The 18,895-nt window shown below is 45.3% G+C and overlaps 1 protein-coding gene across 1 annotated transcript in view; it reads left to right on the forward strand.

The window, feature by feature from the left end:
- ELP3 (elongator acetyltransferase complex subunit 3) overlaps positions 1-18,895 on the forward strand; it is a 129,370-nt gene that overhangs the window by 41,424 nt on the left and 69,051 nt on the right. The window contains exons 8-9 of the mRNA XM_030448574.1: positions 4,355-4,516; positions 9,236-9,362. Coding sequence (XP_030304434.1) covers positions 4,355-4,516; positions 9,236-9,362 — 289 coding nt within the window. The remainder of the gene's footprint in view (positions 1-4,354; positions 4,517-9,235; positions 9,363-18,895) is intronic.

An 18,895-nucleotide genomic window follows, 5' to 3' on the forward strand; every position in this document is an offset into this window, starting at 1 on the left:
TATTTTCAAGATGTGCTCTTGGTAGGTGTTGGTTTGGGGTGAGATTGGGCATTTCCAGCAAACCTGTGAGGCTGTGGAAGGGGATGGGTGAGGCAGCTCCATCACATCTGGGAGAGGTCAGGACAAGCAAAAGGTTCCCAGGGACTGGAAATGTCCTCTCTGTCTTCAGAAAGGGGAGAAGGAGAGCTCACCTTGATCCCTGAGGATATTATGGAGCATTTCTTTGTGGAAGCAGCTTCTGTGGTGGGATACAGCATGGATTTGCCAGGGCAAAAAAAGCTGAAAGTGGGACACTGAAAGGAGGAGGTGAGCAAAGTCAGTCTCAAATCTAATAGAAAATGTCACAGAAATCACTTTTTAATAATTTAAAAGCCTGCAACTCACTAGGTGCAAATCAAAATGAGATGTAAAAGACACTTTTTAAACAGTAAAAGAATCTCAAACAGATAATTAAAAATTTGGAAGCTTTCTCCACTAAAAAAGGTGTTACTTTTAAGCATACTTCAGCTTGTCTTTTTCTCTGCTGGCTGGTGAGTGTCTGTCTTGGCTTCTGAAAGTAAGAGATATTATTAAAAGATCTTTTTTATTAAAAAAAGTAAAAAATCAAGGTCTGCTGTGATGTAGATCCAGTATTTAGTAGATAAGCTGTGTATAGTATTTCTTTTTTTTTCTAGCATACCATTTGCCTGGTCAGTGAAGGAGATGCTGGCCTTGCTTGGGAAGATGTTGAAGCTAATTGTTAAAGTCAGATTTATTAAAAATAAAAAACACTGAAATTTGACTCAGTTGTGTAATGCAGCTTTATGCTGCATCATAATAATTGTTAATTATAATCATCAAAATTGCTTTTATGGGTACTATTTGATAAGTCCCTCCATAAAATAACAGATTATATAAATCTAGGAAAGCTTTTAATTCATGTCCACTACTGGTGTTTGGCTTCTGAATTTAAAATCTAATAAAATGTGGCTCTCACTTTTAGTGTGAGGTGTCAGAGGAAACAGAGTTTGCAGGTAGGAAACATGTTGACTGCCCAAATGAGTGTTTAAAGTTTGACAGCTGAGAAAAGAGAGAAGAAAACATCTTTGTCAGTGACCTGGAGAGTGGGATGGAGTTTGCTGAGGACACCAACGTGTGTGGAGAAGTCACCAGGCTGGAGGGAAGGGATGCATCCAGAGGGACCTGGCCAGGCTGGAGAAGTGGAATCCTGCAAACTGCAGGAAGCTCAACACGGCCAAGGTTCTGCAGCTGGGTGGAGGCAATCCCATGGAGAAATAGAGGTTGGGAGGAGAAAGGATTGAGGGCAGCCCTGAGGAGAAGGACTTGGGGGTGGGGGTGGTGCAGCAGAAGCTCAACATGAGCCCTCAGGGTGTGCTTGGAGCCCAGAACCCAACCATGTCCTGGGCTGCAGCAAAAGAAGCACAGAGAGGGGTCGAGGGAGGGGATTCTCCCCCTCTGCTCTGCTCTGCTGAGAGCCCACCTGGAGTTGTGTGTCCAGTTCTGGAGTCCCCAACATCAGAAGGACACAGAGCTCCTGGAAGGTGTCCAGAGCAGAGCCACTCAAATGCTCAGAGGGCTGAGCACCTCCCTGGGAAGCCAGGCTGAGGGATTGGGCTTGTTCAGCCTGGAGAAGAGGAGGCTCCCAGGGGAGCTCAGAGCAACCTTCCAATATCTGAAGGGGCTCCAAGAAAGCTGGGGGAGGGCTTTGGACATGGGGGGGTAGGGAGAGGACAAGGGGGATGGGTTAAAACTGGAAGAGGGGAGAGTGAGGTTGGAGATGAGGAAGAAATTCTTGAATTTGAGCCCCAGGTTGCTCAAGGAAGCTGTGGCTGCCCCATCCCTGGCAGTGTCTCAGCCCAGGTTGGATGGGGCTTGGAGCACCCTGTGCTGGGGGAGGTGTCCCTGACCATGCAGGGGGTTGGAACTGGATGAGCTTTAGGGTCCCTCCCAACCCAACCCATTCTATGATTCTATGAAAAATCAATTTTTTTTTAGTTCAGGAAAATGCAGATGTGTGGCCAGAGCTGCTTTCCCTGGAAGGTTGTCTGTCTCACACTTCTTCCTCTTCTCTAATTAGTTGAAAGGAATCTGTAGCCTTCATTAAACGTGGACCACATGATTAATGGTTTTATTTTATATTAATGACACAGAATACCAACCTGGCTCTGGTTCCTCACTGCAGCTCTTTGGTACTGCTTGGGGGAGCTAGAGGACTTGTGGTGGTTTGAAAGACTCGTGGCTTTTTGTGGAAATGCCATCTATGTTGTTGCTTTATCTGTTTTGGGTTCCTATTGGTTTTGGGGTTTTTGGGTACCTCCAAGACAACCTTCTCTTTTCAGCACAGTGTTGGACGGGACAGTTTCACCAGCTACTGAAGTCCCACTGGTGCCCTTATAGATGTTGTATTTCAGGGTCTGTTGGGGTTTGTTATATTCAGCATTTCAAATCTTGGCCATAAATTTGCTTGGAAAGAGGATTTAGTTATTTTTTTTTGGTCTCCCCTCAGTATTTCCAGCCATGATGGTGCTTAGTGAGTGCTTAATATGAGCAGGTACCCTCTGGTGGGATGGGCAAGTTCTCTGGTGATGTTTTTTCCCTCTTTTAGCTAAATTTTTTCTCTTTAATTGTCACATATCATGTCTTTAGAAATGAGCATTTTTCAGGCTGATGTTAATGAATCACACATTGGCAATGTTTTCCCTGATGTGACAAACAAGTGTTGTGTTAGTCTGTGGGGTTAGTGAGCCACAAACTCTGAAATGTTTTGCATGGTTTTGTTTTGTTTTGGGGTTTTTTTTGAGGTTTTTTTGTTTCATTTCTTTGTACAATGCTTGTTTTGACAACCACTCCAGTCTGTCCCCTAAATATCTTGGTCTTCAGAGGTCTCAGGCTTTAGCAATTTGAAGGGAATTCATATTTTTGCTTGGGAGTTTGAGCACACTTCTCTTTTTTGCTGGATTTCTTTCAGAGGGGTTGAGAGTGGTGGGGTGTTCTTTTTTGGGGGTTTTTTGGGGTCAGATTGGACTTCTATCACGGCCTAAGGTTGGCTCTGGAGCTTTAGTGTGATTCAGAAGTTCCCATCTATGTGAAGCTGGAAATCAAATGATGACTCCATAAAACACTTAACAAAGAGCTGAAGTTAGTCATCCCTGTGATGGGGGTGTGCAGTATTCTTCTGGTATCAGCATAACATCACTCTCTTCCTCAAGGTGTCCTCTTTTCAGCAACATTTAATATTAATACTGAGATCTTCATCATTTGGGACTATTAAAGAGTGCTTGTTAATCCTGCCCACATCCTGGTTTGGGAATTCTCCAGCTTCCCTGCAGTTTCAGATGCCTTCAGAGGAAGAAGTTGCCTTCTTCCTGCTGTGAATCTTTTCTCCTGTGCTGCAGTCCTCTGTTACACAACCTCCAGATTCTGCAGGAAAAGCCCATCAAGGGAAGTGATTCCTCTCTGGAGAGGAGGATTATCCCTGCTGCTGGTGTTGGAGGTTATACTGATGGATGGTTTCCTTTTGTGAACTTTGGTTCAAGACTGCTTTGGATTCCTTTTTTTTTGTTTGTTTGTTTCTTTTGTTTTACTCTCTCACAGATCAGTCACTTAACCATTTGTCATCAGGAGAGGGTTCTCTGTTAGCTGGAATAATTAGACACCCAGTGATAAATGGGAGAGGTGGGGGGAAAAAGGTTAACAATTAATTTTATTTCAGCATTAGGCTTCAGTGAGGTTGAGAGCATGACTTTTGTTCACAGAGGGAGGTGATTTGGGGGGTGTTTCACAGGCAATCTTACACATTTCCAGGTGAGGAAGTGGCTGGATCTTGTCCCAGTCTCTACAATTTATCTGTAGACTCTGGGAATCAAACAAAAATATATTGATTGGACCAAACTCTCCCTAACATGAGATTCTGTGCTGTCAGCAGTGCCTGAGTAGTGCTCAGGCTGCCTGGGGTTTGTCCTCAAAACCCAACCCTACTCTGACTTTCCCTTTTGTCCAGACTTTATTTCCAGATGATGAGCACTGGGGGTCAGTCTGGGCTGGGAGCATCTTCCTAACAAGTTCTGTTTCAAAGCCCAGCAAGGCTGCCACAGCCCAGTTCCCTTTCCTACAAAGCAAACCCCAGGCTTGTATCTGTGTGTGGGTTTGTCTGTTGTGTCATCCATGCATTGCAATCAGGTTAAAGGCTCTCTTGCTGCTGGGATATTTGTGGTTTTGAACCTGGATTTTAATTCTGGTGGTGAGGCAGAAGCTCTCACCTGGAGGAAGATGTTGGAAAATCTTCTGAAGTCACCTGTGACAGCTTCACAGTTGTAATGTGTTGTGGTTTTGGGGTTTGTTTTTTTTTTTGCAGGTATTCAGAACGAAGCCTGACAAAATGCATTGGGATAACAATAGAGACCAGACCAGATTACTGCCTGAAGAGACATTTAAGTGACATGTTATCCTATGGCTGTACAAGGCTGGAGATTGGAGTACAGAGTGTGTATGAGGACGTGGCCAGGGACACCAACAGGTGAGAAGACAATTTCAGGGGGAAGTTAGGTGTTTTTGGTCTGGGGAAAAGATGATCAATGCTTGCAAAGGGTTGAGGAGGATGGGCTCAGTCTGTTTTCAGTGGTGCCCAGTGACAGGACAAGAGGTTTAGGGCACAAACTTGAACATAGGAAGCTCCATCTAAACATGAGGAGGATTTTTTTTTATTTTGAGGGTAGCAGAGCCCTGGCACAGGCTGCCCAGAGAGGTGGTGGAGTCTCCATCTCTGGAGACATTCCAAAGCCACCTGGACACCATCACCTGCTCTAGGTGACCCTGCCCTGGCAGGGGGGTTGGATTTGGTGGTCTCCAGAGGTCACTTCCAACCCCCAGCTCTCTGTGATTCTGTGGCTGCTCACTGTGCTTCCTGGAACATCCTGAGTGGGATCTCTTGACCTGTTTGCTTGAAAACTCAACACTGAGCTCATTTCCCTGCTCCTGTGGCTGTCTGTCTGCTTAGAAAAATGAATAACCTGCAGTGGCTTTGTAAATTTCTTTGTGATATCGTGTAGAGCATGGCTTGAGAAAATGGAGTTACTTGTGATGTGTTATTTTAAACTCATATTCTTTTCTCTATCATACATATCTCTTTCTTTTTATTTTCTTCCTTTTTTTTCTTTTTTTTTTAAAACTGCTTCATAAATAAATGCAGTTTTATGAAGCAGGACAAGTACCCAAAGAGAGCTCCTACCTCTTCTCCTACAGAATTCATAAACTATAGGCTTGAGCAGATGCAATACAGTGTAATCCTATGGAGGAACTTCCCCAGCAAATGGAGTGCTCTCTACACCAGGTGCCTTTTCCTGCTGAGTACTGAGAGGAAAGATGACACTGGCAAGCACAGAGGGTGAGGCATAACCAGAAGAAATGCTTGTGGGTAGATGAACCACAGTCATTCTGAGCATTCAGCATCCCTAGGGGTTGCAAAATAGAGTCACAGGAGGACTGGGACCTGCCAGCAGTGTGCTTGTGCAGCTCAGAAGGCCAAACCTATCCTAGGAGGCATCAAGAGGAGCAGGGTCAGGAGATGAGGAGAGGGGATTCTCCCCCCTTTCCCCTGCTCTTGTGAGACCCCACTTCAAATACTGCATCCAGTACTATGTCCCCACCAGAAGGACACAGATCTGTTGGATTGAGTCCAGAGGAGGCCACAAAGATGACCCAGGGGCTGGATGGAGCAGCTCTGCCATGAGGAGAGGCTGAGGAGCTGGGATTGTTCAGCCTGGAGAAGAGAAGCCTCAGGGGGACCTTAGAGCTGCCCCCCCAATCCCTGAAGGGAACCTCCTGGAAGGCTGCAGAGGGACTTTTCCTGAGTGTCCAGTGACAGGAGAAGGGGAAATGGATTGAAAGTGGAGGAGAAGAGGTTCAGGCTGGATCTGAGGAAGAAGTTCTTCAGCAGGAGGGTGCTGAGACTCTGGAACAGATTGCCCAGAGAAGCTGTGGCTGCCCCCTCCCTGGAGGTGTTCAGGGCCAGGTTGGATGAGGCTTGGAGCAGCCTGGGCTGGATGAGAGGTGTCCCTGGGCATGGCAGGGGGGTTGGAGGGGATGAGCTCTGAGCTCCCTCCCAACCTCAGCCAGTCTGGGATTCTGTGACTTACTCCTTCATAGAATCATAGAATCATAGAATGGGCTGGGTTGGAAGGGACCTCAGAGATCATCAAGTCCAACCCTTGATCCACTCCCCCCGTGGTTCCCAGCCCATGGCACTCAGTGCCACATCCAGGCTCTTTGGAAAGATCTCCAGACACGGAGAATCCACTACTTCCCTGGGCAGCCCATTCCAATGCCTGATCACCCTCTCCAGAAAGAAATTCTTTCTCATCTCCAACCTAAACCTCCCCTGGCACAACTTGAGACCCTGCCCTCTTGTCTTGCTGAGAGTTGCCTGGGAAAAGAGCCCAACCCCCCCCTGGCTCCAACCTCCTTTCAGGGAGTTGGAGAGAGTGATGAGGTCTCCCCTGAGCCTCCTCTTCTCCAGCCTCAACACCCCCAGCTCCCTCAGCCCTTCCTCACAGGACTTGTGCTGGATCCCTTCACAGCCTCCTTGCTCTTCTCTGGACCTGCTCCAGCACCTCAATCTCCTTCCTGAGCTGAGGGGCCCAGCATGGTAGCAGAGGATAGTTGTCTCCTTGTCATAGGAGAGTGCACAGGAGAGTAAGCCAATATCCTTTTGTTTATTATCATTTATTAAAAGTTTAATAATTCTGTTTAGGTTTTGGAAGAAAGAGATTTTTCTGTTGTTTTTGTCACTTTTGGCCCTTGCTCAACTTGCATCATTCTCACTGCATATTCCAGTCACCTACCAGAGATGGTTAATAACTGTAATCATATGTAATGACAGAGAGATTATGGTTCAATAAGCAGAGCACATTTTGTTAATACCTACCTTAAAGGCAGTATTACCAAGCAGAAAATGTTGGACATTTTCTTTTGGAGACTTAAAGAATCCAAACTCTGTTTCCTCCTGCAGTGTTGCTGGAAGTCCAGGGTGTCACTGCCATGAAGTGATCAAGCTCCAGCTCTCAGTAGCCAGGAAAAGCCACTTAATTAGTCCAATAATTAAGAGCTATCATTTACAGGTGGTACATTCCTCCTCTAGATGTCAGAGCTTTCCAAAGGAAAAGATCCATCCTCAGGCATGCAGCTCAGTCTCACTCTTAGGCTGGATGGATTCATTTGCAGTTACTTCTGACACAGGTTGTAAACGGAGCCATTAATTTCTTTGCAGCTTTTCAAGTCTTTTTTCCCCCACCTAAAATCATTTTTGAGTTTCCTGTCTTGAGGTGGAATGCTTAAAACCTTCCCATCCCTTCAGTTTTCCTCCAGTTTTGTCCCATCAGACAGAGCCAGTGCCATAAATCACCCGGTGCTGCACGTCACTTTGGGCTTATGGATTTGCTAATGAACCTTTACTTTCCTGCTGATGAATCAGAAGAAGAATGAAGTGGTGTATTACTGACTTCATTTCACTCAGGAGTAATTGTGTATGGAATTATCCTGGCAGAGGGGTTTGGCACTTCTCAAAGCTGCTTGCAGAATTCCTAAAAGGCTTCGCTGCGGGCTGTCTCGGAGCAGGGAACACACAGGCTGTTCACTCAAACATCTCCCTCCAACTTTTTAGAGCAATGAATTGGAATATACTTTCAGAGAAAGGGGCTTCAAGTTTCTCTTTTCTTTTGAAATGACCTCATTTTGCTTCTGTTCTGCTGCTGCTTTGTGGGGGATGTATTTTGGCTTTAAACTTTCATATTTTGCTTGTAGCAAAATGTCAGATTACAACCAATTAGGCTAACTGTTTGGAAATTACTTTCTATTATGTTCCATAAGTCATTAGTGAGGTTTTTGAGTGCCTTTGGTGGCTGTGAGGCAGAAAAAATATTCAAGAACAGATCTAGGCATCAAATAATCAAATTATTGATGCAGCTCAAATTCCACTTCTAATAAGGAAATAATTTTTATTTATGAAGCAAGTCTCCATTATTCCCCTCGGGCTACTCAAGGTCTTGAGTAATATTGTTCTTGAACAAGCTCAGAAACACATACTTCTGAAAAAAGTCATAAATAAAACTGTAGTCATAAAAATACATGTAGAGGTTTACCAGAGGGAGATTCTTCCAGTGGAGAGGAAGGAGGAGGTCCTGAAAAAAGGGAAGTTTGGTTCACACTGGGTCTGGACAGAAGGCTTGCAGTTGTAGAGCTGCCCAAGTGGCATTAATTTTTCATCCAAAGGGTTGTCAAGCAAAAGAGGAGTCACCTGCTGAGCTATTCTCCTGCCAAGAGATCCCAAACCCCTGGTTTGGGATCCTAGGGTTAAGGATCCCTTAGGAAGGATCCCCTTCCTAAGATCCTAGGGTTAAGTGTGATGGGAAGAACAAGGGGATTGGAGAGGAAAGAAGACAACAGATGCTGAGAGGATGGAAATGTCCAGAAGTGGCAGTCAGCACTGGGAGGGCCCCACTGGAGAAGAGCAAAAGCCAGGACTTTGTGGGACAACTGTTCCCATGGGATGGAGACCTCACTGTTTGTAGTGATTGCTATTGTGGAGGTAGAAAAAGGCTCCTAAGCCAGGGAGTTTGCTTGAGGTACATGAGTTAGGTGAGAATCAGTCTCATTCCTGCCAGTGCTCATGCTCCCACTCTCCCCAAACTCCTGCAGAGTTTGATGTGATGGGGAGAAGACAGTGAAATCCTTCAAGAGTCCCAATCTAGGCTGGGTTTTTGAGGTTTGACACCTCTTGGAAACTGAGAAGAGTTTGTATTCCTCTAAAAAGGGTACTTGAGTGTTTGACAAGCATGTTGCAGGATGTTTCTCCTAGCTAGCTGCTTCCTTAGCCCCATCTTTCTCCTCTGCCTCTTATGTCACTCTTTCTGGTTATACTTTGTTCTGGTTATGCACAGGTTTTGGTGCAATGTCTCCTAGGTTGTGGCATCAGCTTGTCTCAGGGCTTTCCAAATTGAATTTCAGCAGCTTTCCAAAGCTTCTCAGGCTGTGATTTCAATAGCAGGAGCCTTGCTGTGGTTCACCTGCTACAGAAGCACCAAAAAACTGGACTGCTTTTAGCCCCTGGTGTAGTTTACTTTATTACTGGGGATAGAAACGGATAATGAAACTCAACCCTTCTCACTTCCTGGAGAATAAACTCAATTAAAAATGTCAGAATTTGTCTGGGTGACCCTGAATCTCTTTGCTCTCTCCCCAGGGGTCACACTGTGAAGGCTGTGTGTGAGTCTTTTCATTTAGCCAAGGATGCTGGGTTCAAAGTGGTGGCACACATGATGCCTGATCTACCAAACGTGGGGCTTGAAAGGGACATGGACCAGTTTGTTGTGAGTATGGCATAAAATAACTGAGAATTTCTGCTTTATTCCAGTTTTTCCCTCCTTTCTTAGGTCAGCCATTAGTTACTATCCAGGCTGGAATTGTTTCTTAAGGACAAATCATTGAAAATACATTTTTTGAAGGTGGAAGGTGAGAAAGATTTGTTGAACTACTTCATCCAGAAAATGATATCCTTGCCTCATGAAAGACTGAGTCACTCAGATCTCTGTGGAATGGGGCTCTTCTGATATTATTTAGGACTCTTTACTTTTTTCCAAGGTGGTTTTGTTTGTTTGGGTTTTTTCCCTTCGATTTAGAATAATACACTATCCAAAGTTAAAAGCATACTATTTTGAAGGTAATTAATGGAAAAATAGAGTGGATAGGTGTATTACACAGCATCTCTGTTCCTGGCTCAGTGCTATTCAATATCTTTATCAGTGATGTGGAAGAAAACATAAAATTAGTTCAAGAGAAATTGAGATGAGAGAAGAGCAAATGGTAAACAGTGTAGGGAATGAACCACTTGATCTGGTATTATGGTTGATTCTTTTTCATTCTTTTTTTTTTTTTTTTTTTAATTAAAATTGGTCTCCTCTTTAAAATAGTGCAGGAATTGCAGTCATGGTACAGGAATCAGAGGTATCTTGGTGTGCAAGGTCAAAGTGGGTGCTCTCTGGCAGTAAAAAGCTATCAGGGCCATGGAATATATTGATCAGAAGCACAGTGGTTGATCTTGGTAGGCTGCAGAGAGGCACAGAAGGAGGCAAGAAGGAAATTCTGAAAACTGGTAGGTACCTTCTTGTAAAAGGTTTTGGGCAGAATTCCTTGAGTTCTTCATAAAAATAATGTCACAGGACTCAGGGAGTAGATTCATGTGAATGAGGAGAGGCTGGGGCAGAAAGCCAGTGGTGGAGTCAGTGGCAGAGCTGAAAGTGGACTCCAAATTCCTGCTCTTGTCACTCCTGGATTGTTTTTTTTTTACAGGGCTGAAGGAGCTGGAGGTGGGCATCACCTGAGCTGTGTTGTCAGGGAATTACTTGTGACTCCTTGTAGGGCAAAAGAAGAGAGGAAAGTCCCTTCCTTAGGCTCTCATGAAGCTGCAGCTGTGGCTTCTCTGTGTTCTGTCATTGCTGAAGTAATATTTAGGCTGGGGAGAATTTATGGTGGAAGAACAGCAGTCCTGACTGCAAGATTTAAAGAGATTTAAAGTTGTGTAAGACCCAGGGAAGAGGAGACAGTGATCTATGGTATTTGCAAGACGTAAAACTGAAGAGGGAGGGATTATTTAAGGCAGAATTACAAGCTTCTTTAGAAAGTATTTAGTGTTATTAGTCTTTGCTGCTTGTTCATGATAAATAGCTAAAGGTTTTTCCACTGCTGGATCTGGCATTGCTCCTGTTTCATTGCAGGAGACTTGGGGAGCCTGTTTAAAAGGTGTAACTTGAAGTGATGCTGAGCTGCCTCCAGTTTCTGCAGGCCAACAGGCTCCCCTGGGTGTTAGGAGAAGCATAATGCCATGCTGTAGTTTGTAATTTATTATTATCATCTATATTATCTATTATTATGACCTTTTTTTTCATTCATTAAACTTCTGCAGACACAGAAGAGGCAGAAGGCAAATTTTTCAGAAAGAGATGACAAAAAATAGTGGTGAAAAGGCTGGAATTGTGAGAGGGAGGATTCAAAGAAAGCTGGGGAAATAACTGAGCATAGAAAAGGAAGAGAAGAAGAAAACAGAGCAAGAAGGTCAACTGGTGTAGACTCTTTCTGCCAGAGAAGTCTCTTGGGATAGAGAGCTGGGGCAGCTGATGGGCCACAACAACCCCATGCAGCGCTACAGGCTGGGGACAGAGTGGTTGGCGAGCAGCCAGACAGAAAGGGACCTGGGAGTCTGGATTGCCAGGAAGCTGAACAGGAGCCAGCAGTGTGCCCAGGTGGCCAAGAAGGCCAATGGCATCCTGGCATGTATCAGAAACAGCGTCACCAGCAGGTCCAAGGAGGTGATTCTGCCCCTATACTCAGCCCTGGTAAGGCCACACCTTGAGTACTGTGTTCAGTTCTGGGCCCCTCAGTTCAAGAAGGATGTAGAGGTCCTCGAACAGGTCCAAAGGAGGGCAACTGGGCTGGTGAAGGGACTGGAGCACAGATCCTATGAGGAGAGGCTGAGGGAGCTGGGGCTGTTCAGCCTGGAGAAGAGGAGGCTCAGGGGAGACCTCATTGCTCTCTACAACTATCTGAAAGGAGGATGGAGCCAGGGGGGGGGTTGGGCTCTTTTCCCAGGCAACTCTCAGTAAGACAAGAGGGCAGGGTCTTAAATTGTGCCAGGGGAGGTTCAGATTGGATATTAGAAAGAATTTTTTCATGGAAAGGGTGATCAGACATTGGAACGGGCTGCCTGGGGAGGTGGTGGACTCTTCGTCCCTGGAGACATTTAAAAAGCGACTCGATATGGCACTCAGTGCCATAGTCTAGCGACTGTGGCGGTAGTTGATCAGGGGTTGGACTCGATGATCTCTGAGGTCCCTTCCAACCCAGCCTATTCTATGATTCTATGATTCTATGATGGTGGGACAGCTCTGAGACAAGGCAGGAGGAAGTTTGCACATTGTAATGGAGCAGGATGGAGAAAGTGAGAGAGGATGAGAAGGAAACCCAAAGGCAATTAAGGAATTTTTCAATTAAGAACAGGGAAGGCTAAGATAAGGTCAGAGTCTTTTTGGACTGGAATTGGCAAAAAAATGCTAGTTGGAAGGAAGTCCAGGGAAGAGACAGGCTTAGCAGGGGAATAAGAAAACCAGGTGGTAGTTTAAAAGGAAGAATTGAAGAATCCAGAGAGGATGATGGGGTGAAAACCAGCTCAAGTGACAGCTCTGTTAATGAGTTCAGAAATTTGAAGCAGGACTCACAGATCAAATTAAGATTTGCTGCTGGTGAACATAAGGACAAGGAGCTGGAGGATGAGTAATCAGTGTGGAGGATGAAAGCCTCAAAAGTAAATGTGATTGCTTCAGAGTGAGGAAGAGAAAGGGGAGCTGGAGAAGCCTGCTGGTGGGGAAGAGATGAGAGGACACAGCAAGATGTGTGTGAGAGCCTGGATTGAAGGGCTGAGGCCAAGTACCAGCACTTGGGTCACAACAGCTCCTGCAATGCTCCAGGCTTGGGGAAGAGTGACTGGAAAGTGCCTGGTGGGAAAGGAGCTGGGGATATTGGTCAACAGTGGCTGGCCAAGGTGGCCACCAGAATCCTGGCTTGTGTCAGGAGTAGAGTGGCCAGCAGGAGCAGGGAAGGGATCATCCCCTGTGCTGGGCACTGCTGAGGCTGCACCCCCAATCCTGGGGTCAGTTCTGGGCCCCTCAGGAGCAGAAGGAGATGGAGGGGCTGGAGAGTGTCCAGAGAAGGGAATGGAGCTGGGGAAGGGGCTGGAGAACATGGAGAAGGGAATGGAGAGCATGGAGAAGGGTGTGGAGAAGTTGTGAGGAGCATCTGAGGGAGCTGTGGGTGCTGATCCTGGAGCAGAGGAGGCTGAGGGGAGACCTTGTGGCTCTCTGCAACCCCCTGAGAGGAGGTTGGAGCCAGGGGGGGTCGGGCTCTGCTCCCAAGGAAGAAGGGATGGGACAAGAGGAACGTTTGGCACACCTCAAGTTGTGCCAGGGGAGGTTTAGGTTGGAGCTGGGGAAGAATTTCTGCCTGGAAAGGGTTGTCAGGGCCTGGCCCAGGCTGCCCAGGGCAGGGCTGGAGTCCCCATCATGCCTGGAGGGGTTTCAGAGAAAGCCCTGGGGATGTGGGGATGAGGGACATGGGGCAGAGTATGGCCTTGTCACTGCTGGATTAAAGGTTGGATTTGTTGATCTTCAAGGTCTTTTCTAACCAAAATGGTTTTGAATTCTAAACCCTTTTCCTTTGAAAGGGAGCTCTGGCAGCAAGCAGCAGAAGTGCAGCTGACACTCAGCTCTGTGTTTTGAAGCTTCCCTGCTGTGTGTGTGGCAGCTTCAACTCAAGTTACTTCACAAAAAGCCCCAAAGGAGCCAGAAACCAAAATCCCAGGAAGTGTTCATTTTTTTAAAATTAAACAAACAACCCCACCAAAAAAAAAACCAAACCAAAACCAACCACCAGCACAAAAGAAAAAGAAGTAAAACAAAATACAGCCACCCTTGAAAATAACCTCATGTCTTTATTTCTGGAAATGGAATATGGCCTTGGCACTGCTGGGGCATGGATTGGACCTGATGATCTTCAAGGTCTTTTCCAACCAAACCCAATTCTGATTCTGACATGGAGAGAAATTACACCTGTGTTTCTTTTAAAGAGAAGGGATCAAAGCTGCCTGAATTAGAGAGGAGCAGAGGGTTCCCCCAGGATCTGAGGCCACTCTGCAGACAGAACCAGACCCAGGTGAGAGGCAGAGGTTGGTGTCCTGGCCCAGGGATCAGTGTGTGCTGCAGAAAATGGAGCTGCAGGGAATGAGAGTGGAGAGGCTGTGGATCACTGTGACATGTTTCAAGGTGGAATGGTAACCAAGAGCCAGCTTTCCTCTTTCTCATCCTATCTGAAATGCTTATGATTTATTTTTGAAAGATCCTATGACTTAAATAGGAGAAATAGAGGGTAAAAGCAACCCTCTCTTTTTTTTTTTTTTTTCCCAGAGCTTTGCACTGATGAACACAGAGTATTCATCAGACAATAATTCCTTTTTTTTCCCAGAGACCCAGAGAAGCAACACATTGTCTGTTTCCTGCTTGAAAATTCTATATAATGCTTTGGAGAGATTTTTTCCAAACAAGTACCAAACCAAAAATCCATCAGGACCTTTGAGAAGCCACAGGTTTCTTTGTCCCAAAAATCCAGATATAGATCTTATAGGAAGACTGGATGTTTTTGTGAAGTAGGAGAATATTGCATAAATTTGTAATATCACTGCTGCTGCTCATGAGCAGCTGAATCCTGTGGCAAGAACACAACAGATGCTCTCCACTTGATTCCTCTCTTTGCTCTCACATTATTTTTATGTAGTAGAAGTGTCTAAATATTTACCAGCATAGAATAACATTGATACAGCACAGCATAATAAATAAGTGGTTTTCATAAATTATTTGTAATGATACCTCCTTTCTAGCCATGCTGCTTTTTGGATCAGGGAAAAGTAGGACAAAAAGGAACCAGATGACTTTAGAAGGAGCTCTGAGCACCTTGCTTTCATTACTAGTTGATATAATAAATACAGGGGCTTCTCCTGGGAAGATAATAAGTTGCTGATTGTGCTGACTGTGTACTAAAAATACTGGGTGCTTCTTCAAATTGAACAGGTAATTACAGTTTGAAGAGTAACATTGCTTCTGTCCCTTATGACCTATTGATTTCAAAGTCTTTCTTGCTACTTCCAACCAGCAGCTAGGATGCCAATCAGTTACTTCTTTGCAAGCATAAAGTTGTGTGTATAGGAACTGTTTTTACAGAGAGTTCATTAATAATTTTTCAAAACTAATTTGTTGATAGGAATGAGTTCATTATACATTTCTTTTGTTATACTCTTTTGGTTTTCCTATTGTCAGACCCCACCTGGAGTTGTGTGTCCAGTTCTGGAGTCCCCAACATCAGAAGGACACAGAGCTCCTGGAAGGTGTCCAGAGCAGAGCCACTCAAATGCTCAGAGGGCTGAGCACCTCCCTGGGAAGCCAGGCTGAGGGATTGGGCTTGTTCAGCCTGGAGAAGAGGAGGCTCCCAGGGGAGCTCAGAGCAACCTTCCAATATCTGAAGGGGCTCCAAGAAAGCTGGGGGAGGGCTTTGGACATGGGGGGGTGGGGAGAGGACAAGGGAAATGGGTTAAAACTGGAAGAGGGGAGAGTGAGATTGGAGATGAGGAAAAAAGTCTTTAATTTGAGCCCCAGGTTGCCCAAGGAAGCTGTGGCTGCCCCATCCCTGGCAGTGTCTCAGCCCAGGTTGGATGGGGCTTGGAGCACCCTGGGCTGGGGGAGGGGTCCCTGACCATGCAAGGGGTTGGAACTGGATGAGCTTTAAGGTCCCTTCCCACCCAAACCATTCTGTGATTCTGTGATTTTCTGTGCCTAAGATTATGAGGATTCATTTGTGTTGGGCACTTCTGGAAAAGTTCTTTTGGCATGAGGAGCTGAGGCTTTGGAGGCTGAAGGAAGGAGCATAACAGCTTCCTGCCCCATGAAGGGTGATTTACAAAGTCCTTTAAACTCCTCACTCTGGACACCAGCAGGCAAGTCCTCTTCTCTTCTCTGACATTCAGAGTCCAGAGATGAGGCATTGTAGAACATCCTGAAGTAAACCTGTGGGACCAGTCTGTTAAATAGCAACCAAAACCATAGGGGTTTTTTTTGGGGGGGGGGCCTTGAGCAACCTGGGCTGGGGGAGGTGTCCCTGCCCTTGCAGGGGGGAAGGAACTGAATGAGCTTTAAGGTCCCTTCCAACCCAGCCCATTCTCTGATTCCAGGATATGTATATATTCTTTTTTAACAGCAAGTGGCAGTTGATGACTTTTCTCTTGCCTTCATCCTCAGGATCATTACTTTTTAAACAGAGTTGTCCTGTGCCCCAGTTATATTGTGCTTCTCCACCATCTTCCCCCATCACACCTCTTTTCTTCCCTCATTATTAATTCTTTTTATAGCCTCAGAGGATTTCCTCTCAACCTGAAGTCTCTCCATCCTGTTCCACATGGAGGAAAGCACTGCAGGGAGGGGAATGCTCTGCTTCCTCCCACCCCCTATGTGGCTGCTCCAGGAGTTTCAGGTGTAGTCTTGGGATGCCTGAAGCATCCCCCCTTGCAGGGGGGAAGGAACTGGATGAGCTTTAAGGTCCCTTCCAACCCAGCCCATTCTCTGATTCCAGGATATGTATATATTCTTTTTTAACAGCAAGTGGCAGTTGATGACTTTTCTCTTGCCTTCATCCTCAGGATCATTACTTTTTAAACAGAGTTGTCCTGTGCCCCACTTATATTGTGCTTCTCCACCATCTTCCCCCATCATACCTCTTTTCTTCCATTATTATTAATTCTTTTTATAGCCTCAGAGGATTTCCTCTCAAGCTGAGGTCTCTCCATCCTGTTCCACATGGAGGAAAGCACTGCAGGGAGGGGAATGCTCTGCTTCCTCCCACCCCCTGTGTGGCTGCTCCAGGAGTTTCAGGTGTAGTCTTGGTGTGCACACACACAATCACACAGACACAAACACACACTTTGCTACTTCTTGTTGGCAACTGCAAGCCCAGCAGCTCAGAACGAGTTGCAGTGCCATACGTAGCAGGTGGTCGGAGAAAATAATTAGAATAATGGCTGAAATAAATCAAGGGCTCAGCGGGAATAATGGAATTGTTGCCAGAGCAGACACCTCATTCTGTGGAATGCCATCAACACTCTGCTCTGCTCTTGTAGCACGAGAGGGATGAGGTGACTCTAGGGGTAAATGCTTGGGAGGATTCATGAATCACACTTGCCAACAGGGCTACCAAGCAGAACTTTGGATTTCAGCAGGAACTTTAGGAGGCTTAAGAATTCCCCAGATGCTGTTCCTAATTGCTCATTCTGTCTCTGCAGAGCCACTGAGTGGCAATAGTGCAGTCAACAAACTGTGTCTGTTCTAGAGTAAATATTACTAAGCTAGTAGCATCTGTTAATGGGGAAGATACTGCTGTGTTTGCCTTTATTTTATTTTATTTTCATGGTGTTTGCCTAAATGTGATTTACTGTTGCTGTGCCTCTTGGTCCTTCAAGAGGGATGGTTGTAAGCCCACCCCAAACAACTTTTAAGACCCTTCATTGATGAAAGGCATCCAGGGAGCAGAAAAGAAGGAAAGGGAACAGAGAGGAGAGCCAGAAGATGAGAAATTTAAGTATGGGAAGTGTCAGGGGAAGTGTTGAAGCAAGTTGCTGGCAGAACCCTTCACCTCTGGAGGCACGTGGGAGCTGGTGGATGATGCCCAGAAACATTGGATAGACCTTCAATTGCTGGTAAGCTCTTTTTCCATGAGGAGATGGATGAGGAGGTCTTGTGGCTTCCCTCTGTCCATCTAAAGTTTTGTATAAATAAAATTAGGAGGCTAAAATCATAGGCAGAACCATTTAATGGTCAGTACTGGGGACAAGTATCAGACTCGAGAGATTTTGGTTCAGTTCAGCAGAGCCATTTTAGTCTGGTGAAAATTTCTCAGTGATGTGTCAGGCTGGTCTGTTGTTTGATTTTTTTCTGAAGGAATTGCAAAACAAGCATTTCCCAGAACCAGAGTAATTCTAGCTAAATGCTGGAGCCAAGTGTGTGTCCATGCAGAGGGCTGCAGCCTCCTTGGCTGTGTTGAACATGAGAGAGAAAACTAATGGTTGAGTATTTCAGTGGGTAATAGGAGTGTCCTTCCTCTTTGCAGGCTATTGGATGTTGTTGGAAAACCTTAAATACTGTTGTATGGCCTTTAGCTGGAAATAAGAAGACAGTTTTCCTGCAGGCTCAAAGAGATGAAATTCATAATGAAACAAATACATTGCATCTCTATCAGGAGCTTTTAATAACTGTAATAAAAGGCAGTTAAACTGTTGATCTGCATTGATTTTTTTTCTCCCTGGGGAAGACAATTATCTGTGGTTTTAGGTACAGCTCTGATGTCTTTAGTGGGTTAAATGATTTTCCTTTCAATTCCTACTCAACATCTCATTGAAGCACTTCTTGTTGGCAGGAAGCCAGCACTACCTCTGAAAAGTTCTTGTGGGTTTTGTTGGGTTTTTATTATTATTATTTTCATGGGCACATTGACAGAAACAGATTAGGCAATGTTTAATGATGGGTCCTCAAGTTATTGGAGCTTCTCTGGGAGTTATTATAAATGTTAGAGGTAAAATGCTCTTTCCTGTGGAAACAATTACAGTTTCATGAACTATGGCCAACACCAGGGTAATTTTTATGTTAATGAGAATCAGTGTAGTAAGGAACAGGGTATTTTTAGAAACCATTTTCACAGATAATTGCACTCATATTTCTGTGGCTAAAATATCTAGATGTGTGCCCACTTCTGCAGATGGTCAGATTGTCTGCACAAAGCTTTCTCTCCCTCCCCAGTGTCTGTGGGGAAAGAACTTTTGTTTGCTCTCTTGGGCTGTGTTTGCTGTGGCTCTGGGTTTGTTTCCCACTCAGCAGGTCAGACTTTTCTCTGGCTCTGTAAAGATACAGAAGTTAAAGCTTCAACCCTTGGTGTGATGATGTGCAGGAGCAGAAGAGCTGCATGAATCCACCAGTGCAGCTCAGCCTGGCCCTTTCTCTCCCACATCATTTGGGGATCCAGGCTTTATGTGGCCAGGGTGTCACAATTTAAAGCAGAAAATGCAGAGGATGGGGGTGTCAGAAGCAGGGATGATCTTTGCTTTATTGCTGTAAACTGTGGAGAAACATTGCATGTTGCTAGACCTGTAGTGTGGGTATTATGAATTGCAAAGCTGTGTGGAAAAACTGCATTTATTATGGATTTTGGATTGCTCCCTTTGTCTTTTGGAACTAGTTTGTCCACACACAAGTTTTCCTCCAGC

This window comes from Calypte anna, chromosome 3 (assembly GCF_003957555.1).
Source record: "Calypte anna isolate BGI_N300 chromosome 3, bCalAnn1_v1.p, whole genome shotgun sequence".
In the NCBI taxonomy this organism is placed as follows: Eukaryota; Metazoa; Chordata; class Aves; order Apodiformes; family Trochilidae; genus Calypte; species Calypte anna.